Here is a 27,188-nt window from a genome sequence, read left to right as displayed (position 1 = left end):
CTTGGAGGCAGCGCTGGCCTCAGCGACCCTGCAGATGACAGGGAGGTGGGCAAATGTCTGCATCAGCTGGCCATGGAGTTTGTGGACACCAGGGACCTCTGTGGCTGGGAGATCTTCCATCTCTTCCCTCCCAGCCAGGAGAGGGACCCCTACTATAAGCTCTACTTCTGGCACCAGGTGCTCAAGGTGAGCAGGCTGGCCTGGGGCAGTCCTTCACAGCCACAGCTGGAGCCCTTTCCAGATGCCCTCTAAACAGACATTGTTCACATTACAAATAAACAGAGGCCATGGAGGTCACCTGCCCAAGGCCACTTAGCTAAGAAGTGGTGGGCCTGGTTTCAAAATGAGATCTGACTCCAAAGTTTGTGCTCTTAACCAAAGCTACCCCATCTTCTCACCCCTCCAAGCGGCCCCCTCCCCTGTCCTCTAAGCTCCACACCCCACCTCCTTCCCAGAACAGGAGGCATTGTGGGAGTCAGTGACCTCCGCTCCCTGGGTCCCCGCTGTTGCTCTGACCTGCCTGTCTCCTTCCACTGCACGAACCCAGAACTGCCGTACAGGATGGAGTATCTGACCTACCCCCTCCGTGCCCTTGGATACAGCCCTGCCACCAGCCCCAGCAGGAGGCACCCTCTGCTTGCCGTCTTCCACTTCCAGTTCCCCACCTTGACCAAGGCCTTTCCCTGACCCGCCTCTTCAAGAACAGACCAGCAGCTCACCCCCTAGACAAAATCACTTCCTCTTTAATTGCTGTTGAAGAGTCACACCATCTGCCTCGGAGGAGATGAGGGGGGTATTCCCCCTTGCCTCCACCCCTCTCCCCTCCTCAGTTACCTGGTCCTTTGCAAAATATTTTAGCTGGAAAAAAAAAAAAAAAGAGACCGGAAACCACTGACACAGATGGCCCAAGGGCTGGACTGATGAAGGGGGGCAGGGCTGGGCGAGGAAGTCCACCCCACCACCCCCTTTCTGGGGATGGAGCAGGGGGCCTGGAAACCCTCCCAGCCACCTCACATCCTCTTAGCTCTGGCTGGGAGGAATCGTGGGGTTGAGGGATGGGTCTGAAGCTGCTCCAGTGGGAGGGAGGGGCTGGACAGGAAGAATAGTGGGGGAGGGGTCCCATTGTAGGGGTGCCCCCTACCCCAGATCACCACGGGCGCTGCACAGTCACAGGTACGCAGTCACGGTCACAGACACTCACAACCCGAGAGCACCCCCACCCCACCCCACCCTCTGCCCACCCTTGGCTTCCCCTACCCTGAAAAGCCCTCCCCAAGCCCTGCCCGCCCCCACCCCCTTGTTGGGGAACAAAGCAATAAATTACAAGGCCCCTCCCCAGTCCCCTTAGGCTGCTGCTGCTCCATCACTTCTCCCTCCCAAGATAGTAGTGAGGAGGGACTCAGGCTCTTGGTTCCCCCGGCCCTTTAGCTTCCATCCATGGGTGGCTGTGGGGGGACGTCCTGATTTCCACTCCTCATGGTCCCTTTCACGGAAAGGGTTGGGGACCCCCTACCCCCATGGGCAGCAGGGGTCCTGCCCCTCGCTGCCCTTCCCCCTTCACTGGGCAGTGAGATTAGCATGGAAGGGGTAGGTCCCCGGTATTGGCCCCAAGTCCCAGGGCTAGCCCTCCCACGTACTAACCCCCACCCTCTCTGGCGTGGCGTCTCCCCAGGAGCCTGCCTGGGTATATGCTCCCGCCGTGAGATTGTCAAACACAGGCAGGACTGAGTCTTTCCCCCGCCCCTAGGGGGCGCGAGCGGGCACATCCAAGCGCCCAGGAGCAGGTACCGCGGCGGGGCGTCCCTTTCGCAAACGCCGAGCGGGTAGACCCAGAGCAATCCGAGTGTGGAAACAGCGGAGAGGGGGCGTGTTGAGCTGGGGTCTCCGTGCCTCGTTGGGGAGAGGGAGGTGTGTTTGTGTCTTCCGGGAGGCGTGGGGGCTGTGCCCTCGTGGGGGTAAGAAGTGCTCCCGTGCGGTGGGGTGCAGATGGAGGGGTGAGTGGGTGCATCTGTCCAGCGGTTCACCCGGTGTGTCGTGCCCGGCCCGTGTGGGAGTGGGGTTGGCTCCCGCTGCGCAACTATACCAGCGCGACGGGGGCGTCGGCGCGGCCCACGCTGGCGGCGCTGCTCCGGCGGCGGGGGCTGGGCGTGGCGGTGATGCTGGGGGTGGTGGCCGCGCTGGGGGTGGTGGCCGTGCTGCCGCCCTCACCGGGGCAACCGTGCTGAAGGAGGATGTCGGCGCACAGCTGGCTTCCAGCCTGGCGGGCGTAGAAGAGCGCGGTGCGGCCCTGCGCGTCGCGGGCGGACACGTCGGCGCCGTACTGGAGGGTGGAAACGCCGCGTTACCGCGCGCCCCGTGCCCGCCGGCCCCCCAGACGTCCAGGCCCGCTTTGGGGATGTCAGGCTCCCCCGCACCTGGCCGTTCTGAGACAGAGCCCTCCAAGACCCCTTTACCATCCCCGCTCACGTACCCACAAGAGCAGTTGCGTGATGACCACGTGGGCGAGCTCAGCTGCCAGGTGGAGTGGGGAGCGGAGCTGCGGATCCTCCACGCTGGCATCGAGCTGCCCGTGCCGCGCATGGGCCAGAAGCAGGAGAACGGAGGCCACGTCCTGGGCCTGCACCGCGGCCCACAGCTGGCGGCCCAGCGGCTCCTCGGGAGCGCCCAGCGGCGCCAGGAACAGCAGCTGCTCGTACTTGGCGCGGATCCATGATTCACGCTCCTCCCTGCAAGACCAGGGATCAACGGGAAGGGCTCCAGGGACCCCCTACCCAGGACTTCTGCCCCCTACCCAGGGGACCCTCTCCACAGCCGCACACCCTAAGTCCCCCCCTTCCCTCACACGTACCGCGAGGAGTCCCGCGTGGGTTTGGCGCGGCCCCGCGTGTCGCTCTCCCACACACGGTTGGCCATGTCGTTGCCAATGGCCGTCAGCACCAGGGTCAGCTCCCGCGGCCAGTCGTCCAAGTCGAGCGAGCGAACGCGGGACAGGTGTGTGCCCAGGTTCCGGTGAATGCCAGAACACTCGATGCAGATGAGTGCACCCAGGTTCAAGCTGGCCCACGTGGGGTCTGGGGACGGAATGCAGAGGTCGGCTCCCCGCCGGCCGAGCAGCACGGGCACCCCAGCATTCGCCAACTCCAGCCAACCACGCTCCCTCCCATGCCCCTCCACTGCCCCCTTGCGCTCACTGGGGGCCCCGCAGTCCACGCAAATGGAGTTCCCCTTGGCATTCCGGATCGCCTGGATGGCCACGGCTTCGCTTTGGCTGTCTGTGCGTAGCTGCAAAAAGTGTGGGGGTTAGTAATGACTCTCCCTGTGAGCTCCTCTCTGGACTCCTCAAACACCCACCTCTGCTCTCCCCCTGACCCTCCGACCGATTACCTTGACCTTGCTGCTCTCACAGCATTGCAGACTGGCTAGGATCTGACTCTCGATGGCCTGGACCCAGGCGTCCCGCTCCTCAAAACTGGCTGCCTCAAAGTGCCACGTCTGACCAGTGCTGGACACGATCAGGAACTCGAAGTTTTCCTCTGGGTGCGGGATGGGATGGGATGGGGTCTTGAGGGACAGAGTTCCAACAGGGGCCACCTTCCCCAAACCCCTCCTCCCTGATGTCCATCCCAAGCCCCTGGGAGTGGGGCAGAGGGGTTGGGGAAGCAGAGGGTAGGGGAGAGCAGGAAGCCCAAGCACATGCAGGGGAAGGCAGGGGCACCCCCACCCTTCTGCACCCCAGCTGAGCGCCCCTTCCGGCTCCCCGCTTGTTACCTGCTTTATAAATATTTCTTAAACTACCAAAGGATTTTAGTTTCCACATTTTGCGCTTGGCTGGTTTCCCGAAGCGAAGGAGATAGAGATAGAAATGGAGAGCAGAACAGAGAAAGAGACCAAAAAAGAAGGAGAAAAAGAGAGGCAGATGGAGAGATGGAGAGAGGTAGTGACAGAGAGTGCCAGAGACAAAGCAGGACAGACAGGTGGGGAGAGAAAGCAGAACTAAAGTCAGTGGCCCCGGAGCAGAGTAAAGCAGAAGCCAAGAGCCATGAGAGTAGGCAGATCCGGAACCTGGGTCCGAACACCAGGCAGAGAGCAGGGGCACTGGGGACAGGTTATCATGACCAGTGAGGAGCTGGGTCTCTGGGAGGGGAAGGGATGGTCAGGATCTGAGCAAACATGGAGAAGGGGACAGGAGCTGGGTCACAGGCCCCGGAGGAGGGGACCCTGGAGTTCAGGAGGTGTCTTAGGGGCCTGGGGGGTCACTGGGAGCAGGAATGGGGGTCACTGTGGTCAAGGGCTGTGGGAGAGCTTGGCAATCAGGAAGTTCTTGGGAACAGAGGCTGGGTGTCAGAGTCCAAGAGCGGAGGAGTCAATGGGGGGCACTGAGGTCAGGGGCCGAGTCACTGGGGGCCATGGGGGCTTCTGGGTGTGGGAGCTGGGATAGTAAGAGGAGTTGAAGGTGAGAACAGGAAGCTGCAGACTTATGGGGGTCATTGAGAATGGGAGCTGGGGACCACCTGGGTAAAAGGCATCCACTGGGGAACAGGAGGAAGGACAGGGCTGAGGAGTCTCCATCCATTTCTTCTCTAGGTTATGTGCAAAGTGGTAATGACAGTCAAGGACTCAGCCAGGCACTCTCCCTCCTCCTGCAGGAGCTAGGCCAGGGCTCTGGAGTGGGGGTGAGGGTCCAGGGTGGGAGTGGAACTGCCCATCGGGGCCTCACCTTCAGCCTGCCCAGCCGAGCCTTCAGTCTTAGACGGTGTTGTCAATTTTTTCCTCCTCTGCTTCTTCACCATGGGAGAAGGAGGAGGTTCCCGACTCAGGGGGCTCAGGTCTCCAGACGGGGCACAGTCTTAGGGAGGGGGACACAGCTGCCTCAGCTGTCCCTCCACAGATTTCCTAACTTCTCCATAGCCTGTCTCCTCCCCTGAACTAGCTTTGGCATTTTAGGGTCCCCCTCCTCAGCTGGCCCTCTCCAGGAGGTCCCCCTTGGTCATTCCTGGGGAGGAGGGCAGATGAATGCTTTAGAGTCAGACCTGAACCTAAATCCTGACTTTGCCACTTACTGGCCTTGAGACCTTGAGCAAGTCACTTAACCTTCTGAGCTGCAGTTTCTTCATCCCTACAATGGGGATAATAATCTTGATGTGACAAGGTTTTTATGAGGATCACTTGTTACAATGTTACTTGCTACCTTTAAAAAATATATGTATTTCCAAACATTCCAGACACTGATGGCTGACTGTGTGCTGGACAATGCTCTCAGTTTGTTTAAGTCTCAAAGCAACCCTCTGAGGTAGAAACTATTATGTCCATTTTACAGATGAGGAAACTGAGGCATGGAGAGGTCAAGTCACTTGCCCAAGTGGTAAGCCAGGATTCTGGTGCAGGCAATTCAGCTCTAGAACCCACTTGTCTTAACCATTATGATAAACCTGGTATGACGGAGCTTGGTGCCTGCCACCCAGTGGATGTTCACTGTGTCCACTCACACATTGATTCCAGCCTCCAAGCTTCACCCCAATTTTATTTCCCACCCGCATCCCATGTGGATCTGGAGCCCAGTGGATGGAGGGTGGGCCCTCACTGACCAGTGCTGAGGGCTCGGGCCAAATTCCGGTCTGGCTTCAGCAGGTGCTTGGATGTCTGGTCTGGTGGTGGCTGCAGGGAACTGGGGCTGGGGCTGGGGCTTGGGGTGGGAGTGGTGGCTTCTGTCAGAAGGGGAAGAAGAGAAAACCTCAGTGAGCCACTCAGTCTCTAAGCCCCATTCCTATGTGGTCCCTCTTCATCACCCACCTTGCCACTTATCCAGTCCCAGCCCCCACTTCCTTACTACCCCTCCTCTTCCCCCAGCCCTGGCCCCCGTCCTGCACCTTTGTCATGAGCCCCACTCACCAGGGCCTTCACTCATCTGGACAGTGCTCATGTCCTTGACCAGCCCATTGATGCTGGCTGAGGGGCCAAAAGCAGAGATGGCCCGCGGGGGCCGCTTGCCGGGGACTTTGACTGTTGTTCGTAGCAAGTCCATCTCCTTGCCATGGGTACTGTGGATGTAATCCTGGAGGGGTACAGGGGTTGAGAGTGTAGGGAAGGTTGGGGTCCTCGGTGGTGCTGGGAAGCAGCCAATAGTATGGGCTAGAGAGGGCTGGGGGGGCGCTCTGGAAGCCAACTGGGTGGGAGGAGTTTCTAGGGGATGAGCCCGACAGATTGGCCCCGCACTGTCTCCTCCAGAAAGCATTCCCTGAATGGCAGGCCAGGCAGAGGTCCTTCCTCCATGCTCTCCCACTAGCCTGCAAGTTCCTGGGGAGGTGTATTTGCCTTTCCATCCCCGGCATGGGCACATGGGAGGTGCCTAGCACATGCATGCTAAACTTAAGAGAACAGGACTGGAGCTTCCAAGAAATGATGTTGGTGTCTGTCAGAGACACAGACTGGTGGAGCTGGAGGGGCATCCAAGGCCGGCCAGTGTGACCAGCCAGTCTCTGCCACTCACGTTAATGCTGGGATGGTAAAGTAGGAAGCCGTTACTGGACAAGGTCACATATTTTTTCTTCCATTCTTTGTTCAAGGAGTTGCCACTTCGCTTTAGTAGGAAGCTCTGGAGTATGGAAGGAGACATTTGGGAGAAAAACCAGTTAAGACCAGCTACTGGGCCAGCCCCAGTGGCCTAGTGGTTAAGTTTAGCACGCTCCACTTCAATGGCCTGGGTTCAGTTCCCGGACGCAGACCTACACCACTTGTCAGAGGCCATGCTGTGGTGGTGGCTCACATACAAAACAGGGAGAGATTGGCACAGATGTTAGCTCAGGGCGAATCTTCCTCAGCAAAAAAGAGGAAGATTGGCAACAGATGTTAGCTCAGGGCGAACCTTCCTCAGCTTAAAAAAAAAAAAAAAAAAAAGACCAGCTACCCACAGCCTGCCCCAGCCCCTGGACCACCCACCTGTTTGATTGGGATGGCTCGCCCACTCCCTGTTGTCTCTCCCCGACTGTCCAAGCTCCGCTTCTCAGAGTCACTGCCCCGACGATTCTGGAATGGTTATTGGCATCAGTTAGAGGATGGATAGAGGGATACAGTGATGGAAGGAAAGGGAGGACAGATGAAGGAGGGCCCAAGAGAGGGGTCTAGGGCCTAGGGAAGATGGGCAGGCAACAGGGGACAAGAGGATGGGGGGTCAGCACGTCCAATACCGCAAAAAGGCTAGTCCTGCGCTTGGCTGCCCGGTGCAGGGAACCTGGGGTGCTCAATCCAGCCACTGCAGCTGCCTCAGCTCGGAGCTCCCGGTGACCAACATTGGGTGAGGACGGGAGGGAAGAAGAGTAGTCACTAGTGTGGCCGCCGTTACTAGCCTGGAGGCGGATGGAGGAGTCAGCAGAACAGCCAAGATGCGCCACCCCACTAAGCTAGAGTCACATCTAGTTATGAGGAGTTCGAGACATTCCTTGATCTCATCACCATTTATTTGTCTTATCATTAATAATAAAACTCCTCACTAGCATTGTCATAGTGCTTTCAATTTTGCAAAGGTTGACTTCACAAGTATTATGCCATACAATTTTCCTGACAACCTTGGGAGCTTTAGGTGACTTGCTCAAGGACATTGCAAATGGTGTTTCAAACCTGGTTGATTTCCAGTCCACTGCACTTTCTACAAACGGTGTCATGGCCTTTTCCATCTGCGCCCCGCGGAACCTTCTTGAGTACTCTGTACCTGTCCTTGGATCACCAGCCCCTCCTCTCATTCTCACCAGCCCCCCTGTGGACCCTGAGACCCCAACTCACCTGCCCAGCTACCGGAGTGGAAGCAGCTGAGTGGCTTGGGGAACTGGGCAGGGACTTGCAGGCAGCCAGAAGCTGCTGCTGTTTGCGCAAGGTCACCACCTTCTGGGCCACTGAGGGGAGGGGAGGGGAAGGAGGCATGAGCCGGGCAGACATCCAAGACCACCTTTGGGTGCCCAGCTTTGAGAAATTCCCAGGCAATAACACAGGCCCCAACTTCCTTGTCTCTGTGGCCACTGCACAACCTGTAGCCTTGCCAGCTCCTCCTGGCCACTGCACAACCTGTAGCTTTGCCAGCTCCTCCTGCCCCGAAAGACCTTGTGGCTATTCAGCAAACCTTCTCTGACCTCCCCCCCATCCCTCCTCCCTCCCACATGGGCTGATTTCCTGTCACTCACAGAGAGAGGCCTGGATGTGCGACCTCTAAGAATATCCCAGGCCTCTAGCTCCCTGCTTCCCACGTACGCCTGCATCTCCCCACTCACCCTCCTGGAAGACCCGGTCCACGTTGAGCCCATAGGTGGCACAAGTCTCGTAGTAGCTGCAGCGCTTCATCTCGGTGCACAGAGCCCTGGCTCGAGCATCGCCCACGACCCGAGGGGAGGACGCACTGATCCTGTCTGAGGGGACAGGGAAGAGCCAGACTGGATGAGGGCCCTTCTCCACTTTCCCTGCTTTCCTTTCCCTTGGGCCAGTCCCAGTCCCTGCCCCCACTAGGGACAGGGGCTGAGAGAACACTCCTCCTGTGACCAGGGACTGGGAGTGGATAAGCCTTTTTTGAGTACTGGGCCCAGTTCACGTGCCCAGCTGCAGTACGAGTAGGCTGGGTGAGCTCTGTGTGTGTCTTCAACGAATACTCCAGGGGGGAGCAGAGCTTCCTGACAAGGTCTGAAATGGCTGAGACCCATGAGGGCCAGTCACCCAGCCCTGCAAACTCGATGAACCCTGAACTGAGAGGGAGGACACGTGGCATTTGAACTAGAAAAAGGTTGAGTGTTCACGGGTAGCAGGTGGACTGCTCCTTGCAACGAGAAATGAGAAGGCAAGCGACAGGTGGAAGGAGGCACCTGCAGGACAGGAGTCCAGACAGAAAGTCCTGCCAGCCCAACACAGCTGCGCCTGTGGAAGCTTCTCCTAGCTGAGAAGTCTGAGAGCCTCTGAATCACTGCTTTGAGAACTAAAAGGTTTTCTGTCCTCTAGTCTCTCCACCATCCCCTTTGTGTTTTCTCTTTCCTTTAAAAGGTGTCAGCCTGACCCGGCTGTGGCAAGGGGAAGATGGAAAAGGCTTTCTCTTCACCCTAGGATCTGACATTTTCTGCATGTCCCATAGTGGTGGCATCGGGAAATGGCAGTGTGAGAATACCAGGTAGGTGACATCTCAGGAGAGGGATGGAGACTGCTACTATACCTGTCCCTTCCTCCCTAGCGAGTCCCCTTTTCTCTGCTCAGGTCTGTGGAAGTTTGTGTTTGGTTTAATGAGTTCCTTATTTGGAGACCGGGCTCCTCCCAGAGGGTTTCTGTAATCCAAGGGGCCTTTTCCACACCTCACCAAGCTCTCACCTATGTTGGGGAACACCCCGACGGTGTCTCAGGGACCCCCTGAAAGCAGTGCTTCCTCAGCTCCTCCTTACCTTGTGTCCCCACGAGTGCCAGCGCCAGGCCTCCTCGTCCCTCCCCCCGAAGGGAGCTCAGCTGCCCATGGAGACGGCTCACGGCCTGGAAACTGTTCTCATCCTCCAGGCTGAAGACCAAGATCACAGCATCTGCCCAGCCTGAGAACTTGCGGGGGGTGAGGGAGCAAGTGGAGGGTCAGACAAGTCCACTCCTCCGGATGCCACCCAGAGGGAGACCTGGGAAACCGGAGCTCTCTCCCTCGGCCAGTGCTGACCCCAGCCAGCCTGCCCACCCTATCACCACACCCCTCACCTTGGCATCAGGTGCCCCAGCTTCCTCTCGGATCAACACTAGATGAGTCTGTCCATCCACCAACATCTCTTTCTTGTGCTGTTCACCTGTCCAGAAGAGTTCAAGTGGTAGGTCAGAGGTCACAGGTCACCAAACCTCCCCATGCTTCCTGTACTTCAGCTATCGTGGCCTCATCCTTCCCTCTGGTCTCCAGACCTGACTAGTCACTTGTCACACTGCCTAGTCATTGATCCTGGATCCCTGGCCTCAATCCTTAGCTTACTAGGGCTCCCGGGAACTCACTCTCTGTCTTCTCCAGCACCTGGTATGAACCGGTCAGGAATCGGTGGATGAGCGATGACTTCCCACTCCTGGCATCACCCAGCACACCCTGAGGACAAAATTGTGGAGCAGAGATTGTGAGAATTAAAAGGAGGCAGGATGCCTGGGTCTGGACACTCCAGAGAACTCAAAGGGACTGGCAGTGTTAAATCATCCAAGGACGGTCCTACAGGGCCAGGATGACAGTCAGTCAGGAGAGTGCATTCGAGGGGTCAGGCAGTGAGTGTGGTAAGAAATGATCCCAAGCTCGAAGTGGACCACAAGCTCAAGAATGTCAGCAACTCAATACCAGTTTTTTTGTGTGTGTTGTTTAGGAAACATACTAGATGGGGGGAGAGGGCATGTCACAGCCCCAGGCACTAGTTGGAAAGTTTTACCCAGTTCTAGGCAATAGAACATGAAGGGCTAAAGGGGAGATGCCAAAATGAGGAGAAGCCTGGAAGAGGACCATGGACAAACAGGAAAAAGGAGACTAGAGAAGAAAAAGTTGTGAGGACATATCAAGCCCCAGGTCGGTGCTATGAAGGTAGAAGTTCAGGAGAACTGGAAAACTATTCCCCGTTCTCACAGAGTCGGGGAAAGGAAGAGGGGAAGGGGGGAGAGTTGAGAGTACAGTGGGTGGGAAGTCAGCCTTGGTACAGACAAGCGGACTGGTTTACCTACCAGGCGCAGTTCAGGAATGGAGCGGCTCAAAGTCCATTCCTGGCTATTGACCACAGCCTCTGTAATGGAGAAAGAACCATAAGAGGGGATGCTCCAGGCTCAGGAGGACTCCCAACCCGCAGCCACCCCTCCATCTTTTGCAGCTTCTCTTAACCCCTAGGACCCTGCCTGGGCTGGAGAGTGGAGTGGAAAGGCTAGGTTTGAGAGTGGTCCCCAGTTCTCCCATCCTAGTCCTCTCCCCACAGCTGTTGCTGCCGCTCAGTGGTTGCTTAGCAACGGAGCCAGCAAGACAAAAATACTTCAGTTGGCATCTCCCTTAAAGCACATCCCAAAACGTAGGTTCCTGCCCCAGACCCGGGCACCAGGGCTCTGACAGTGGCAGGTTCTTCCCTCTGGAAGGAGAATAGAAGAGGGTGTCCTCTCCACCCGCCCAACTGATTCCCATGGCAAATCCTGGGAGAAGGGGCTGGGACATAGAAGGGAGTGGATTTTCCTCAACTCCATTTCACAAGAGAGAAACTGAGGTGAGGGATATCCCTCCCCTTTTTCAAGGTCAACGGCATGATGGCCCTGACCCCTCCCCACAGCCCAAGGAATGGAGCTTGCATTTTCCTATGCCTCCCTCTCCCTTACCCTCCCCACAAGTACCCTCCAAAAGAACTGTGGGGAAGGGTTCCATTCCCAGGCCGAGAGAAGCCACAGGCCGGGGGTGGGGGTGGGGGTGGGGGTGGGGGTACGGATGCTCCTTCCGCCAGGCCCGCCGGGTCCAGCCCCCGCGCCTGACACTGGCCGGACGTTCCCGGGGCGCCGCAGCTGCGGCGGGAACTCTGGGATCCGGAGCCATCTGCTCCCACCCGCTCCAGAGCCAAACCCCGGGGGCCGCCCCCGCTCCCAGACCCGCCTCCCCTCTGGGGAGTGTGAGCCGAACCAAGAGTCCCTCGCTTCTCTGTTCCAGAAAAAAATAAGATAAAGACACCCCCAGAAAAAGAACACTACCTTCTCCTTACCCCCTCCCAAGTCTCCGGGGGTAAGAATTGCCTTTGCTGCAGTTCCGCCCCCCTGAGTCATTCCTGGTCAGCCCCCTGGGAGTTTCGACGCTGCTCTGGGGCCGGGGTGGGCGGTGGGGGAAGTGATGCTTCCTACCCGCCCCCTCTCACTTCGCATTCAGGTACTCAGCACGTTCCAGCCCCCACGCACTCCTGCACTGCCCAATCCGCCTTCACCGCGTGGAAAGAAACGGAGTCCCTCCCTGCTGCCCCACTGGCCTGCTCTCAGCCCGGGGGAAGACCTGTGCCTGGCGAGGAGCTGCCCGCAAGGTCACTCTCACACCACCTGCCCCAAGTACTCGGGAGAAACTGAGGCTTCCTCATCCCCTTCACCTTCAGTGTCCCTCCGGGCGGGGCAAAGCCCTGTTTCCACGCTCCCTGAGTCCAGCTGAGGCTGGAGTGGGGTCTGGGGCTTCTCTGGGTGCGATTTCCTACAGTCACTCTGACCAAGGGCATCCTTTTCCCAGACAGCTCTGAGGCTTTCTGAGTCCCTCTGAAGTCAAGTCGCCTCTCATGTCGCACAACGTAGCTCCTCACCCCCCTTCAGGACCTCTTATTCTTTGCCCCAGTCCTTAGCAGAGGAGTGAGCCTGGGTCTTCCCGCCCACCCCAAGAGAGAAGCTCCCCTAGTTCAGTCCTGCGGCCCGCTCGCCAACCCCACGCCGAGTACTACAGGTGCCCTTCCCTCCCTGTCTTCAGGGCCTGGTCCTACTCACTAGGGGAGGCGCGGAGCTCTGCGCCCAGCAGCTCCCTGGACCCGCTGCCAGAAGACAGGCCCGGGGGTCCGGGAGGGGGCCCGGAGCCAGGAGGCCCCCCCGTGCTCTTGGTGAAGATGCCGCTGATAAACTTGAGCATCTTGCGATCTCGAGTGGATGCTCGGCCCCCCTCCCGGCCCCGTTTTAGCCCCGGAGCTGGAGGCTCCAGAGTGATTGGAGGTGCAGCCCCAGTGGGCTGCGCGGAGGCGGCGGTGACCGCAGCGGCTGGAGCCGGGGTTGCTGGGACGGTTAGCGGAGGAGGAGAGCCGGCAGACGGTCCCGGGTGCAAGTCACTGTTGTCCAAGGTCTTACTCTTGCCTTTCCGAGGGGACAGCTTCCCTCGGGCTCCAGGCGCAGCCCCGACCCCACCAGAGGTCGTGGCTGCCGCTCCCCCTCCTCCGGCGGCGGCGGCGGCGGCGACAGAAGCTCCAGTCCCGGCGCTGCTCTTTGACCCCTTGACCCTGGGCTTGCCCTCGCTTTCGGGCCATGACAGACGGCTCCCCGCGCCCTTGCCCCCGCCGGCTTTGGCGCCACTCGTGGTCACGGTCTTGCAAGGCTTGGGAGCCGGCGGAGGAGGCGCCACCTTGAGCCTCCGGCTGCCGGTGCCGGGGTGCGGGGAGGACGAGCCGGGGACGCCGCAGCCCGCCCGGCCTTCGGGTTCCGGGCCCCCCCAGCTCGGGCTGCTGAGCAGGGGGCGCCGGGAGGATGTGGGGGCGCCCCCGGGCTTGGGGTCGGGGCTCAGTCCCCCGGAGAGCGGGGGCCCCGGAGGGGCGGCCCAGAGGGAGAGGCGGCGGCCGGGAGCGGGGGAGACGGGGCGGGCCGGACTGGCCGGAGCCGGGGACAGGGCGGGGGGCTCGGCGCCCCCCGCGACCGCGCTGCTGGTGCTGATCCACAGCGCATCCTGCCGGTGGAAGAGACGCTCGTGCCGCTTCTTGCCCGGCTCCTCCGCGCCTCGGGGGCTGCCAGGATCCCCGGTCTCGGCACCTCTGGTCCCGAGGGCGCCGGCTGCGGCCGCAGACGGAGAAGGCGGTGGCGGAGGCACCGACTCGAGCTTGACCAGGGTCAGTGAGATGAGGTAGGTCGTTGTCCGGCGCTGAAGCGCGCCCGCGCCCCGGCTCATGGGGCCCCGAGACCCCCGAGCTGGGGAGGGGAGGGAACTCCCCCGGACTGCCTCAGGGGGGCCCGGCCATGGGGCCGCCCTGCTCGCTGCCCGCAGCCCCCGGACCCCGCTGAGCTCCCGGCCCGGCTCCGCTGTCGCCGCCGCCTCCGCCGCCTCCGCTTGCGCCCCCCTCCCATCACACGGGGCGCCCCCTCCCCATGCTCCCCGCCCTGAGCCCCCACCCCGTTGGAGCCCCGGGACCTTGGTGCTGCTCCAGGGAGGCGCGCCGGACCGTGCACCCCGGCCTGGGTGGGGGCGCTGAGATGGGCGGGGGAGGGCGGGGAGGACAGGAGTGGGGGCAAATACGGGAGAGGGAGGAAAAGGGGGCAAAAAAGAGGGACCCGAGGCTGGGGAGAAGAACCGGTGCGGGGGAGGCAGGGGCGGGGAATGGGGACTCAAAGGACAGGGGCCGCGAATGGGGGTCGGAGAGGGGGTCTTTAGGAGGGTGGGAAGCTAATGGGGCTGGTCGTGCGGGGGATTCTCTGGGGCGCGGGGAGGATGCTGGGGATGGAGATACAGGCGCCGGCGGGGGAGGAAGGAGGGAAGCCGGAGAGGGTGGGAACTCTCGGGTCTGGGGTCTGGGAGGGGAGGGGCGTGAGATCCGGGTGAAGGGTCCGGGGGGCTCGCCGGGGCTCGGCTGGGTCCGGATGCGCGCTGTGTCCGGGCGCTCCCCTCACATTGAGGAGGAGGCGGCCCCCCGCCCCCCCCATCTCCCCCCCCACCTTCTCTCCACCAGCAAGGCTGTCTGCGAAGGCGGTGCAAAATCCAGGACTGGATTTCCCTTCCAAATCCTGGGCTGGATTTCCTGGAACTTGGACTCACCTACTCCACCAACCTAGCCCCCTCCCTTAGCAAAAGACGGGGAAGGCGACTGTTGGGTGTGGCATTTAAGCACAAGGGTAAAAATAAGTCTATGGGTGGACAGTCCGCGGCGAAAAGGGAGCAAATTCGGGGTCACTGCCAATTCTGGGGAAGCTGAAGTGGGAAAGTGGGGAGCTCTGAAATCCCAGTCCCAAGACCCGTTGTCTCCCCCAGGTACTTGCACGCATTCCTTTCCCTGTGATCCAGCCCCCTCGCCCACCCCCACACACAATTACACTGACGGGGCCACGACTTGAACCCAACTGTCCCAAAGTAAACTTGGAAAGTGTTCTCTGGGGATTCAGACAAACGCGGAACTTAGCAGGGTACAAGGAAGGGGGGCCTCCGTAGAGGAGAGATCTGGAGGCTGGAGGAGCCCAGGCCGAAAAGTGAGTCAAAGGCTCCAGCTCAAGGTGGAAGGAGAAGGAATATGTCTACAGATTGACACCCCCCCACCATCAAAATGCATCCGGTCTCCATAGCAACCGTAGCTCCAAGCGTGCCTCAGAAACAGCGGGGATAAGCAGAGAGGAGGGATCGGTGTGTATGGTGGGTGGGGGGACCCGCCAGGGGATTTGGGTTAATGGAGGCACCACTCTCACGTCTGGTTACCCACATGTGGGGTATCTGGCGCTCACGAATATAAGGAGCCCCTCAGTTGGGGCAGCGGGAGCTGGCCTCTTTTTGGGTTCCCATTCAGTCTCCTGAGGTTTTTGGGATGGGGCTCTTTTAGAAGGGTGAAGAAGAGACAGAATGGAAAACTTCTGCTCTGTACCCCCCACCCCTCTAGGGACCCTGGAGTTCAAGGCTCACTGTCCTCCAGCCCAGGGAGAAGGATGAAGGGGTTAGGCCAATGGGGAACAGAGGCTGAGACCGGCGGGGGTGGGGCGGGAGTGGGGCGAGGACTGCCCGCAGCCTTGGAGACCCTCCCCGGGACTCGGGGAGTCTCAGCGTTCCCCTAATTTGGCGTCCCACCCTCCTGACGCAGCCGAGACTATAATAAGTGCTGTCGTGGGCGGCTCTTGGAGGTAGGAGCCGGCGGCGCGCTCGGCCTGGTAGGGGGTGAGGGTGGGGGGCGGTGGCAGGCTGCTGGGTGTCCTTTGTTCTCCCGAGACCTGTACCCAATCCCTCCGCGGTGCTGTCCCGAGGTCAGCAGCTTCGCCCTCCCCTGTCTCCTCCCTGCTGCGCCAGGATGACCCCATCCCCAGGACAGAAGACCCTTCAGTAGTCTTTTCTGAAAGAGGGTGAAGGAGATTTGTTGAGTCTGGCTTAATTTCCCTTCCCTCCTTTGGTGCCCTCAGTTTTTCTTTATGTTCAATGGGAACAGAATCCTGACTCTTAGGGAAAGAGTGGAACAAGTCGCTTATGAAGAGTGGAGTCTTGTCAGAGATTTCAGCCTCCACCTCCTCCCCCTCCCTCCTTCTCCAGAGCTAAGGGAGCTCCTCTACCAGGCCTAAACCTTTTTCCTCCCCACCGCTCCTTTTTTTTCCTACAGGGGCGGAGCTTGGAGTTCCTCCTTAGGAGGCCCCAGGGGCCACTCCCCCTAGGTCTGCCTTTCCAACAACTAAGGCTGTAGGGAAGGTGTCAGCGTACTTCTTGGCAAAGGGTGGGGGACAGAGGAGAGGGGCACTAGCCTTGGACGGGCAGTGGGGAGGGGATCAGACTGTCCCCTTAGGAACCTGAACCTAACTGTTCCTTCCCCACGTCCTGCTCTGGTGGCCTCTGCCATCAGAAAGGTCTGGCAGGAGGTATCCTTGATGGAAAGAATGGTCTCTTGACCTCCCCCCACGCCAGGTAGGCAGTTAAGGACGGAGAGGCTGGCAGAGAGCAGGATATATGATGGAGGATGTACTTCTCCCAGACACCTTTCATGAGCAAAGAAGCCCAATTTTGTTAGCTCCTTGCCACCTCAGAGGTGAATGAGATGAGAGCAGACTGGAGATGACCTCCAGTTCCACTAGTTCTTGACTGGTGGGGCCTTGTGGATGGAGAGAAGCTGTTCCTGCCAGGGCCCCACCACAGAACTGAAGGCAGGGGTGGGCAGGAGGATGTGGCGGATGGTGTTGCCATGGCAGCACTTCCTCCCTGTGTTGTCATCACTTGCTCTAATGGCACTAAGGAGGTAGAGCGGAAGGTGTGTGGGGGGAAGACAGGAACAGGAGCACGGGGAAGAGAGGGGACGGAGAACAGTCTTGGGGACTTCTCTGCACTTCGGCTGTGCAGAGCATGCTGTGTGAGGGTTAGTGTGTGCCTGGGAGCCTGAGATTCTCCACATGGTGGATTTCCATGTGTGTGTATGTGTTTCTCTCTACAGCTGGAGAAAAAGAGGTCACCGATCCTTCGTGGGTCCTGGGAATCAACACATTATCCAGTCCCAGAGCCTCCTCTCCCAGACTGCTTCCTGCTGAGGACTCCCCAGGCAGGGTCCAAGACGACCATATGTCTGTTACGGCCTGTCTTCCCCACGCTCCCCCACTTCTCTATTGCCAAGAAGGTCACCTCAGCAGCGACCTGTATTTTGATCCCTTGGGAGAAGGATCAGAATTGGGGAAAGAGGAGGAATGACACCTCCTATGTCTTTTTCCATCCTTTCCAAATGTATTCTTCCCCCCGAGTGCCAGCTCCATCCTGGGGACTAGGAAGTGGCTGATTGGGAAGTGATGTATGACCCGGCAAACCCATCTATACCCCTGCTGGTCCCCGAGACACCCAAGTTGGGAGCTAACCCTTCTCTTACCTTGTACGCTGTCCAGTGAGGCCTGGATGCTGTCCCGAAGGTCGGGGTCACTCACCCTCTCTGCCAGCTTCCTGAGGCGGCTAAGAGCCTGCTTGGCCACCTCATGTCGTCTGACTTCTGCTCTCACTGCAGCTACAGCCAGCTGCCTCTGGGCATGCATGTTGCCCAGACCTGTCTTGCCAGGCTAATAGCAACCTCTGGCCCTGAAGGCCATGGCCCTGCAGCCCCCAAGCCCCAGAAGGCCCCCTCTGCTGTGCCCCAGAACTCCCCGCCCCTGCCCGCCCTTCCGTCTGTCGGCCTCACTTCCTGACTGGTGAGTTTCAAACCCACAGCCTGGGACAGCACTACCTCCTCACCTCCCACCCCCTCTAGCGTTGGCCCATCAGCTCTGCCAGCCAGCCCCTGCAACGACGATTCCACAGCCAGGTGGATGGAGAGACCTTAACAAGCCTCCTAGGGCTTCCTGTGGGAGGTGGCTAATTAAGATGAGTTGGTGCAGGCAGAATGTGGCAAGCCAGGTCCCAGGTGTGATCCCAAATTCTTGGTAACATACAGATTTGTGTTCAGTCTCAAACTCTCACAGGAGTCCATATACACTTGGTCTGTCACTCTTACGGCCCTGCTGGATTCCAGTCTACAGTTGTACTCACCCCCTACTCTACACGTCCGAAAGGCTTGCATGCTTACGTCTTGCAGTGTAACCCTCCTCAGTCAGCTACCCCACTGCAGCCACCTCCTGCTTAAAAGGGCCAAGTACAGGCCGGCCCCATGATGGCTTAGCAGTTAAGCGCGTGCGCTCCGCTACTGGCGGCCCGGGTTCGGATCCCGGCGAGCACCGACGCACCGCTTGTCCGGCCATGCTGAGGCCACGTCCCACATACAGCAAGTAGAAAGATGTGCAACTATGACATACAACTATCTACTGGGGGGCTTTGGGGAGAAAAAGGGGAAAAAAGGAGGAGGATTGGCAATAGATGTTAGCTCAGGGCTGATCTTCCTCAAAAAAAAAGGGCCAAGTAGTTATGGGAAGAACGGGTCATGGAGGAGGACAGTAACCTATAACCAGACAAAACCACCATGCCATGTTCAACTACTTTCATAAAATAATGAACTTGTTTATAACACTTTTAATAGTTTACAACACTTTCATATATATCATCTTTATGACAGGCCTGAGGGGTAGGATTATTACCCCTATTCTGCAGAAAAGAAAACTGAAGCCAGAGACGCCAGTAAGAGGTGAAACAAAGATATGGATCTAGGTCTTCTGATTATAGTTCTGGTGCCCTTTTCACTACATCACCCGACCAAGATGCCTGCCAACCAGTTAACCTTACCCCTAATACCACTATCTTGCCTTTGATTTAGGACCTGAAAGAGAAGAGGGTGGATGAGGCACTGAAGGGCAGAATGAAAATGCAGGGGGATAAGGGGGGAAGGTGGGCAGTTTGATCTAATGGCTTTGTTTCAGGACTCAAGCCTTTCTGGCCCTGACAAATGTCTTTCTCCTGCATGTCTTCTTGATATTAATTTACAAAGGATAGGGGATTATAACTGTGTGAATATTTGTGTAGTTGGAGACAAGGGAACAGAGGTGGGGATTATCCACAGGACGCTGTAAAACAGCCTGAACGATGATCACTAACAGAGTGTTTGCTCTGTGCCAGGGACTGTTCCAAGCATCCTGCAATATTAACTCATTCAATTCTCACAACCACCCAAGATGTAGGTGTATGGTTGTTTATCCCCATTGTAGAGATGAGGAAATAGGCCCGGAGAGCTTCAGTAACTGGCCAAAGGTTCCATAGTCGGTGAGTGGCAAACTTGAAAGCCCTAACTCTAGCAGTAAGACCATACTGCTTATGCAGTCACAGGATCTAAGCACACACAAATTTCAATCATTCTGTGGAGCTGGAGGGAGGTTTTTCATTTGTGTTCCTACCAGACTGCTTCCTTCTCTTGGGGGAAAGGAGAGATTATGCCTTTTCCCATCCCCATGAAGAGGGCGGTGTGTCAAAGCACTGATTCAATAATAAGTATATATTGATCCACCACTGTGCCCACCCCCAGAGTGAAAATGTGGAGACTCCACCTCCTCTCATATTTATTCATATTCCAGATCCCGCCTTTTGTCATTTTTTGCAAGCCCTGGATCAGGCACGTGCTCTGAAGATGCTGAGCACACCCATGTCTGTACCTGTGGCTTTGTCACATACAGGAATGTGGCAGCCTGAGGCTGCTGTTTTTCACACTGACTTTCTAGCATATTCACACCCCATTAGGAGGAAATACTGCACAGGATACGAGTACTAGTGGACACACTTGCAAACATGTGAGGATTTGCTAGGTGTTGCTAGGTGATCCGGCGCCTCTGTGGTCAGGCTAAATGGCTCAATATTTTGCTCCTCTGGGTGTTCCGGAGTGTGACGCAATAACAACAAACAATGGCGTCATCGTGAGGTCACTGCAGGACAAGGGGAAGGGGCGGGGAAGGGCCCTCCCTCAAGGGGAGGAGCCCTTCTCCCTGCTCTCGAAGCCGCCCCTTCTGGCCCTTCACCGGAGTTTCTGCAGAGCGTCCTCCGCCGGACCAGCCCTCTTCCAGCTCCGGCCACAGAAAGCTCCGCTTTCAATCCGGGGTTTTGAAGTTGAGGCTCTGGTCCCTATGAGAATCTCTAGAAGCCCTGCCCCTAGTTTTAAGTTTTATCCAATAAAGAAACTAAAGGAGGGGCCGGCAGGCGGGTCAGTGACGCAATGCAGATTGATTGGTACTCAGGGCCTCGACGTCCTGGATTAGCCTCGAGTTTCGCCAATCCAGAGGCAGGGGTGGGGCGGTGCAGGCGCAGAGGACTGGGTTTGGCTGGACTCGATTTAAAGAGACAGAAGCCGTCAGAGTCCAAGAAGACGGTCCCCAAGACCCTCCCCCCAAGACCTTGGGACCACTTGGGTCCCCAAAGCTGGGGAGATGGTTTGCGGTGGCTTTGCCTGCTCCAAGAATGCGCTCTGCGCGCTCAACGTGGTCTACATGGTAAGGTTTTGGAGGTAGGGGAAGGTTAGGGCGCAAAGGCGAGTGGGGAGAATCTCTAGGGGACTTCCGGTGGGGAGAGGGGTGTACTGGGGGTTCCGGGAAGATTCCCGGGAACTTCCGGCGAAGAGGGAATTCCTGGGGACTTCCGTGGGAAGAGGGGAGACTTCCGGTGACTACAGGGTTTGTCTGGGGGTGAGGGGAATGAAATGAAGGCTGTGGGCATAAAGTCCCGTGCCTCCCTGCTGTGAACTTCAGTTTCTCCCCAAATAGGAGTGTTAGTTGAAGCTAAAGGTTCCGTTTTTATATTCATAGACTACTATCCCTGCTACCCCTCACCCCCATCCCAGCCATTCTGACCTACGATGGGAGGAGTGACCAGGGATGCTTCTGGTCCTGACAGGACCTCGTCACACACAACTCAAGTTCTCCTGTTTTATCCAAGCCCCCCGTATGGCCATTGGCTGTGCTGCATGCTGGAATTCTTTGAGACGTATCCTGCTCTCTGTTTCCTGTAGCTGGTAGGCTTGTTGCTCATTGGAGTGGCTGCTTGGGGTAAGGGCCTGGGTCTGGTGTCCAGCATCCACATCATCGGAGGAGTTATTGCTGTGGGAGTCTTCCTTCTCCTCATCGCGGTGGCTGGACTGGTGGGTGCTGTCAACCACCACCAAGTACTGCTATTCTTTGTATCCTGACCTGAAGTGATGGGGGCACCGGGGCTCTTGGGAGGGCTGAGACCACTAGGAAGAAGTTAGAAGGGTAACAACCTCAGGGATCTTGGGGACATGTCTCCTTGCCCTGCCCTATACCATACTCTATGAAACAAGAGCTGATGATTTTGTTTTCACCTGACATGGTTGGGTAAGTTCTATGAATAGATTAGATCAGATGGTTATCATAGGTGGAACATAAAGGAATCTAGGACTTTTTTTTCCCATAACTCTTCCGCTTAGTACATGATCATCCTTGGTCTGGTCTTCGTCTTCCAGTTTGGAATCTCTTGCTCATGTCTGGCTATTAACCGAAGCAAACAGGTAAGGGAATGCCTTTTCAAGTACTTGCTTTGTTCTGTTTCTCTCTTTAACCTCTTAACTCCCTCCTCTCAGTCTGCCCCAGAGATCATTCTTAGGTCCACTACTTCCAGACTTTTGAGCCATTTGCTTCCTCTGGGATGTCTGGCTAATTTTCCATGGTGATGATCTAGGAGAACCTTAAGTGGATACTTATTATCGTGTCTGTATAACTGTGACACACCTTGCTTCTCAGGAACGTTTCCCTTTGCTGGAACAGGGAAATTAAGGCACTTGAACTGAGATCAGGATGTAGGGGGATTCTTAAGGTTAGCAGCATCAAATAATTTCCCTCTGCCTATATCCTCCAGACAGATGTCATCAATGCTTCTTGGTGGGTCCTGAGCAACAAGACCCGGGATGAACTGGAAAGAAGTTTTGATTGTTGTGGCTTGTTCAACCTTACAACCCTGTATCAACAAGATTATGCTTTCTGCACTGCAGTGAGTTGGCGAGGGAGCAGGGGGATCGGTGGGTAGGAAAACTGGGTAAGGACAATGCCCAAATTGGCAGATTTAAACGTTTGAATGTGACTGCCTCTCTCTAGTAGCTCTCTTGTACTGGGGCTGTGTGCTGGAGGGGGGAGGGAGGATGAATACAGAGGCTAAAGAATTAGCTAAGTGGGATTTGTCTGTAGGATACCGACCCTGAACTAGTAAATGATTTCTAGAGCCATTCACCGTGGTATTGGGATGGAGCAGCTTAGCAACTCTGCAACCTACACACACACACACACACACACGTTTCATCCTCAGATCTGCAAGAGCCGGAGCTCCACGTGCCAGATGTGTGGAGAAAAGTTTCTTAAGCATTCAGATGAAGCCCTGAAAATCCTGGGGGGTGTTGGACTCTTCTTTAGCTTTACAGAGGTAACATTCTCCAGTTCCTTCATATACACCCTTTCAGTATGTCTGTAAGTCTTAGCCCCAGATTCAGAATTGGTTGCTTATCTCTCTCCCTTTGTTTCTACAGATCCTGGGTGTTTGGCTAGCGATGAGATTTCGGAATCAGAAGGATCCTCGAGCCAACCCCAGTGCCTTTCTATGAGACTGTGGAGCCTTCTGATTTCTCTCCTGCTCTCTGTTCTCCCTAAGCTTTTTCTCCCTCCCTTAGGGAAAACCTAGGGTCTATAGCCCTTTTTGTTTGAGAAAGAGGAAAGGCCCTTTGCCACATCGCCTAAAGACGACTTAATAGCTGGGCTTTACGCCTTCACATGTTTTAGTGGGAGCAAGATTATAAAGAATAAAGAACTTCTCCCCTCTCTCCCCAAGTGGACAGGGGAGCCTCCTGGGAGTGCATGAGATGGGATGGGGTTGGAGTCACTCCTGGCTCTGTTGCCCCTCTTCTCCCTTCCACATCCTGGCCTGGCTCCAAGGGTGAATCGGGGACAGAGCCCGGGAGAAAGCCACCAAGAACTCCTGCTTGTAATAAGCAGGAGCCAGTTTGGGGGAGTTCAGTGAATATAAAAATAAAAGCCATTTAAACTCTATATTCAAAGAAGCAGCTTAAGTGCCTTTTCTTGTCTGTTGCCAGTCGAGGGGCTCCCTGACCATGGAGGCCCTGTGACCTGAGGAGAGGCCTTACAATTCTGCAAGGAAGTTCCATTTTCCCAGTGGTTTTCCCACATCCCCAAATGGCAAAGCCAATCAGAGAAGGAAACATTCAAAAAAAAAAAAAAAAGACCACATTTGTTTTGTTTTGTTTTTCCTGTATAAAAAAGGGTCCTGATATCAGGGTAGGGAAGGGAAGAACAAGGGACAGACCCCCTCGGTATAAGAAGATAGGGGCAGGAGGAGAAGCCTCAGAGGAGAGGTGGGAGGGGAATGTCATTAAGGCAGCAAAATATTCTCTGTAAAAAGTTGGGGAGACGTCTCCACAGCCTCAAAGGTGAAGGCAGAAGGGGCCTTCTCCACGGGGGGCTCTCCACTCAAGTGTTCAGAGAAGGGCAATGACAGCTTCTCCTCTCTTGGTTCTGTTGCAGCCCCTCCACTGCTCACTCTGGGTTACCTTCTGCCTTCTGTAAATAAGAGTGCTGCAGGGCTCGGAAGGCAGAGACTCGCTTGTGTGGGTTAAAAGTCAGCATTTCCTGAAAGGGGAGGCAAAGGTCAGAAAGCCATGAGGGAAAAAGACTTCTGCTCACCCCCAACAGTACCCAGGCTATTTTCTATATCCCTCTTTGTGGACGGCCATTCACAGCCAACAGTGAAAATGAACCCATCCACCAACCAAGTCTCAGTAACCACTATCTATGGTTTGGGTCCCTTTTATACTGCTCCGTTTTTCACCCCAATCTCACTGGGTGCCCATGCCCAAGCCCAGTACCAGAAGCAGCTGTGCTCCAGACTCCTCCATCTCAGGCACCACTGACTGCACTGGGCGGGGCCCTCTGGGGGAAAAGGCTCCACGGGGTAGAGACACATCTCGGGGCCAGTCATCCTCTGGGGGTAGGCCGATCAGGCTATGGAGAAACAGGAGAATTCTGGTCAGGAGGGTCCTTCTCCAGCCCCCATCTCCAGGGGCACAGCCAGTTGCCATCCAGGGCTCAGCAGAAAGAGAAGGACTTGGGGGCCAGCCAGGTAGCGTAGTGGTTAAGTTCATGCACTCCACTTCGGCGGCTGGGGTTTGTGGGTTCAGATCACAGGTGCAGACCTACACACTGCTGATCAAGCCACGCTGTGGCGGGCATCCCACATACAAAAGAGCAGAAGATTGGTACAGATGTTAGCTCAGGGACAATCTTCCTCACAAAAAAAATTTAAAAAAAGAGAAGGACTAAGAATGGAAAATTCTTTTCCCCCTTGCTGGTCACTTACTCAAAGATTTTGCCTAACTGGTCAGCTTCAGAGTTTCCACAGAAGAGAGGCCTAAGGTGAGAAGAGACACAAGGTAGCAGTTATTTTTAAAGATATGGTAGTGGAATGATTAATGCTTAGTGGCTCAAAACAGATGGTATGGAGAATAAAGGCACATCAAGTTCCTAATTCAAGGACATTCAGAGCTTCTGGTTGTGGACAAGGTGGTCAGTAGCACTCAAGTGAGAGAACGGACAGGGTATGGAAGTACTTGATGAATAAGAGATCTGGGAAATTCAAGATAGGACACTCGGGTCCCATACTTTCGACGAAACATCTCTGCAAAAATACAGCCAACACTCCACATGTCCACGGGTGTTGCATACGTAGACTGCAGAAGAACTTCCGGAGCACGGTACCAGAGTGTAACAACCTAAGCGGAATAAGAAGAGCGGATGAGGGCCCTATGGGTTACCACGACGCACATGCCTTCTCAACTGCTATGGGCAATCACTTTCCTACCCCCAACCTGAACCCATTTTGGCTGCCATCTTTCTACTGACCACAGGTGTCAGTGCCATCTGGTAGCTGTAGATTCTGGCCAGGCCAAAGTCAGCCAGCTTGACTGTCCCACCACTTGTCACAAGAATGTTCTCTGGCTTCAGGTCTCGGTGAACGATGCAGTTGGCATGAAGGAAATCTAGGCCTCTTAGGAACTGGCGCATCAGATCCTGGTTTGGAAGGGGGAGGTACAGAGGAACTGGAAACTAGCACCATACCTGAAATCACAACAGGCTCTACTACAAAGGTCCCAATCTACCTCTCAGTGTCTGTCCACCCCTCTCACCTTGATGGTCTCCACTGGCAAGCCTGGTGGGGGTGCCTTGTCCAGATACGTCCTTAGGTCTTGGTCCACATGCTCAAACACCAGGGTCACTTTGGTCTCCCGATCAGTTCGGGAGGTGGCACAGACATCCATCAGCCTGGCCAGAACAAATCGTCACTCACTGATCAATCCTCTTGACCCAACATGGCCTCCCCTATTGCCTCAGGGTCTCCACTTCTCCGCTGACCGCCACTTCCCGCCTAAGGTTGTCTCTCCCCCTTTACCACCCACTCCCCACCCTCTACCTTCTTTCTCACCGGACAACATTGGGATGCTCAAAAGCCTCCAGCCGTCTGAGTAAGGCCACCTCACGAACTGTGCTGATGGGAAGGCCCCCTCCAGCGCCTCCTCCATTGGGGACTCGCACGCTCTTGAGGGCCACAAAGTGGCCACTGTGGGGATCACGGGCCTTGTACACCGTCCCATAGGCACCAACACCAATCTCAGCCACTGGCTCGTATCGAGGAGTAGCCATTCTCAGATCAGAGGAGACCCTAGAATCACAGAAACTGCTACCACCGAAATTCCCTTCCAGAGTTCGGATGGAATGAGCCTGCAACAACAAAGTGACTCACGCAAAAGACATCACGAAGACAGCACCGCCAGCATCCCGTCCCTTCCCCAGTCTTCCCTGAGGCCAGCCCCTCAGGTAACACAATGACTCTAACCCCAACCCCTCCTGCCACGTGAGGCCCTAGAAGAAAAAATGCCTTTTCCTTTGGGACCATCGCGTCCCGCACAGGGGAGACCCCACACGACACACCCCCAGCATCAAAGATCCTACACCCCAGTCCCTAAAATTACACCTCCCTACGATCACAAAGGACCACATCACCCCCTGCCCCACTTCCCGCCCTCGAGCGACCCTTCCATAACCAGGCCGCGCAGGAAGCCGAGGAGGGCAAGAATGGTCTCCATTCCTGGGAAGGGGCCGCACTCACCTCACCCCGTGCCGGGAGCTGCGGGGGCGGCCCGTTATCGGGGCCCCGGAGCCGGTTCTTGCGGCGCCATACACTCGAGCTCGGCCCGGGGCAGCTGGACGCTACGGGCCCGACCATAGACACAGGCCGCGGGCTAGAGCGGCCCCCCGGCCCCCACCCTCACCATGTGACCAGCTGCCAAAGAGGCGCGCGGAAACTGGGGAGGCGGGGCGACTGCCGGACGTTCGGGGCACGTGACCAGCCGCTCATGCGCAAAGGGGCAGCCGGGAGCGGCTCAGACCGGGAAGGGGGCGGGAAGGGGAAGGGGGCGGGAAGGGGAAGGGGGCGGAGGGGCAATGGCGGCCACGTGATCTGTTGCTATCACACGTGACCGCTTGACATTGCTCTGAGGAGCAGAGGTGTGGTTACGCGGCAGGACGTGTGACTGGCTGCCATAACCCTGGCGGGGAGTCGGGGGGAGACGAGAGAGGGTGGAGTCCAAGGCAGTGCCATGGCAACCCGGGCCACCCAGATCCCAACTCTGGGCTGCGGGCCGAGCCTGAGTGCAGCTCTAGTCTCGCTACATGTCTGTCTCTCTGCATGGCAGGGTGGGCGCGGTCGGGGGACGAGAGGTGGTGCTGTCGCCTTTCTGCTCCACCGCCATCGGAAAACATATTCTCATTTGTGTCTTTGTTTCACTCTTTCATTCAACAAATTTTTACAGAGTCCCTGCTTCCTGTGTGTATGTGGGGTTTTTGTTTGTGGGTTTTTTTGGTGTTTCGGTCACTAGCTCTTTAAAGTAATGATAAGGCTATCTGTAAAGATGTAGCCAACAGTGTGGTCCTATAAAATAGAGAGTAGACAATGCCCATCTGAGGGCAAAACTAGAATTAACGGATTGATGGAAGGCAGATTAACACAGTGATCCGACAGGAAGAGTGGCAGTCAGTGCCCTCCCGTCTTCCCAACTTCCACCCCTCCCTGGGAGTGTTAAGGCAGAGACCAGATGCCTTCTGGCAGAGAAATTATTGAAGAGCGGGAGACAGGAATACTTGAACTTTAAGGTTCTTTCCAGCACTAATATGCTATGATATATGTGTGTATGTGTGTATATATATGTGTATGGTATTATATACCTCGTATATAGACGGATACATAAAGGAGCCAGCATGTGCAAGGAAGTTACCACCACTACCACCCCAGACCACTGTATTGCATGAGAATGACTTGTGCCCTTCTGGAAACCTTGTGACTCCTT

General features: G+C 56.7%; 3 protein-coding genes across 7 annotated transcripts; 1 reads left to right on the top strand and 2 right to left on the bottom strand.

The window, feature by feature from the left end:
- Nucleotides 1-723: 723 nt before the first annotated feature.
- On the bottom strand, nucleotides 724-17,515 carry AGAP2 (ArfGAP with GTPase domain, ankyrin repeat and PH domain 2). 2 transcript variants are annotated; one of them, XM_058557781.1, is made up of 18 exons: nucleotides 17,241-17,515; nucleotides 10,684-10,742; nucleotides 9,982-10,069; nucleotides 9,700-9,785; nucleotides 9,405-9,552; nucleotides 8,259-8,393; nucleotides 7,777-7,886; nucleotides 7,185-7,343; nucleotides 6,937-7,023; nucleotides 6,488-6,592; nucleotides 5,890-6,052; nucleotides 5,586-5,705; nucleotides 4,718-4,846; nucleotides 3,385-3,533; nucleotides 3,192-3,282; nucleotides 2,849-3,071; nucleotides 2,471-2,726; nucleotides 724-2,320 (listed from the first exon to the last, which is right to left on the bottom strand). In XM_058557781.1, exons 1-18 carry the CDS (start codon nucleotides 17,398-17,400, stop codon nucleotides 2,078-2,080), a joined length of 2,511 nt encoding a protein of 836 aa, XP_058413764.1. In that variant the 5' UTR covers nucleotides 17,401-17,515; the 3' UTR covers nucleotides 724-2,077. The 2 variants fall into 2 exon arrangements, with proteins under 2 accessions (XP_058413764.1, XP_058413763.1); XM_058557780.1 differs by lacking the exon at nucleotides 17,241-17,515 and adding an exon at nucleotides 12,445-14,288.
- Nucleotides 17,516-20,071: 2,556 nt separating this feature from the next.
- TSPAN31 (tetraspanin 31) lies at nucleotides 20,072-22,821 on the top strand. Of its 3 annotated transcripts, XM_058557776.1 has the most exons (6): nucleotides 20,075-20,265; nucleotides 20,781-20,948; nucleotides 21,216-21,296; nucleotides 21,644-21,775; nucleotides 22,088-22,201; nucleotides 22,305-22,821. In XM_058557776.1, the coding sequence occupies exons 1-6, from the start codon at nucleotides 20,203-20,205 to the stop codon at nucleotides 22,377-22,379; spliced, it is 633 nt and encodes a 210-aa protein (XP_058413759.1). In that variant the 5' UTR covers nucleotides 20,075-20,202; the 3' UTR covers nucleotides 22,380-22,821. The 3 variants fall into 3 exon arrangements, with proteins under 3 accessions (XP_058413760.1, XP_058413761.1, XP_058413759.1); XM_058557777.1 differs by lacking the exon at nucleotides 20,781-20,948 and having other exon boundaries at nucleotides 20,072-20,265; XM_058557778.1 differs by lacking the exons at nucleotides 20,781-20,948; nucleotides 21,216-21,296 and having other exon boundaries at nucleotides 20,073-20,265.
- Nucleotides 22,822-22,999: 178 nt separating this feature from the next.
- On the bottom strand, nucleotides 23,000-26,118 carry CDK4 (cyclin dependent kinase 4). Of its 2 annotated transcripts, none has more exons than XM_058557774.1 (8): nucleotides 25,952-26,118; nucleotides 25,268-25,563; nucleotides 24,972-25,107; nucleotides 24,688-24,855; nucleotides 24,448-24,557; nucleotides 24,146-24,196; nucleotides 23,655-23,790; nucleotides 23,000-23,418 (listed from the first exon to the last, which is right to left on the bottom strand). In XM_058557774.1, the coding sequence occupies exons 1-8, from the start codon at nucleotides 26,066-26,068 to the stop codon at nucleotides 23,326-23,328; spliced, it is 1,107 nt and encodes a 368-aa protein (XP_058413757.1). In that variant the 5' UTR covers nucleotides 26,069-26,118; the 3' UTR covers nucleotides 23,000-23,325. The 2 variants fall into 2 exon arrangements, with proteins under 2 accessions (XP_058413757.1, XP_058413758.1); XM_058557775.1 differs by having other exon boundaries at nucleotides 25,268-25,504; nucleotides 25,952-26,051.
- Between the last annotated feature and the right edge of the window lie 1,070 nt (nucleotides 26,119-27,188).

The sequence above is a fragment of the Diceros bicornis genome, chromosome 17 (genome assembly GCF_020826845.1).
Source record: "Diceros bicornis minor isolate mBicDic1 chromosome 17, mDicBic1.mat.cur, whole genome shotgun sequence".
NCBI lineage: Eukaryota > Metazoa > Chordata > Mammalia > Perissodactyla > Rhinocerotidae > Diceros > Diceros bicornis.
Note: the sequence above shows the minus strand (reverse complement) of the source record. Positions and strands in the feature narration are given on the sequence as shown.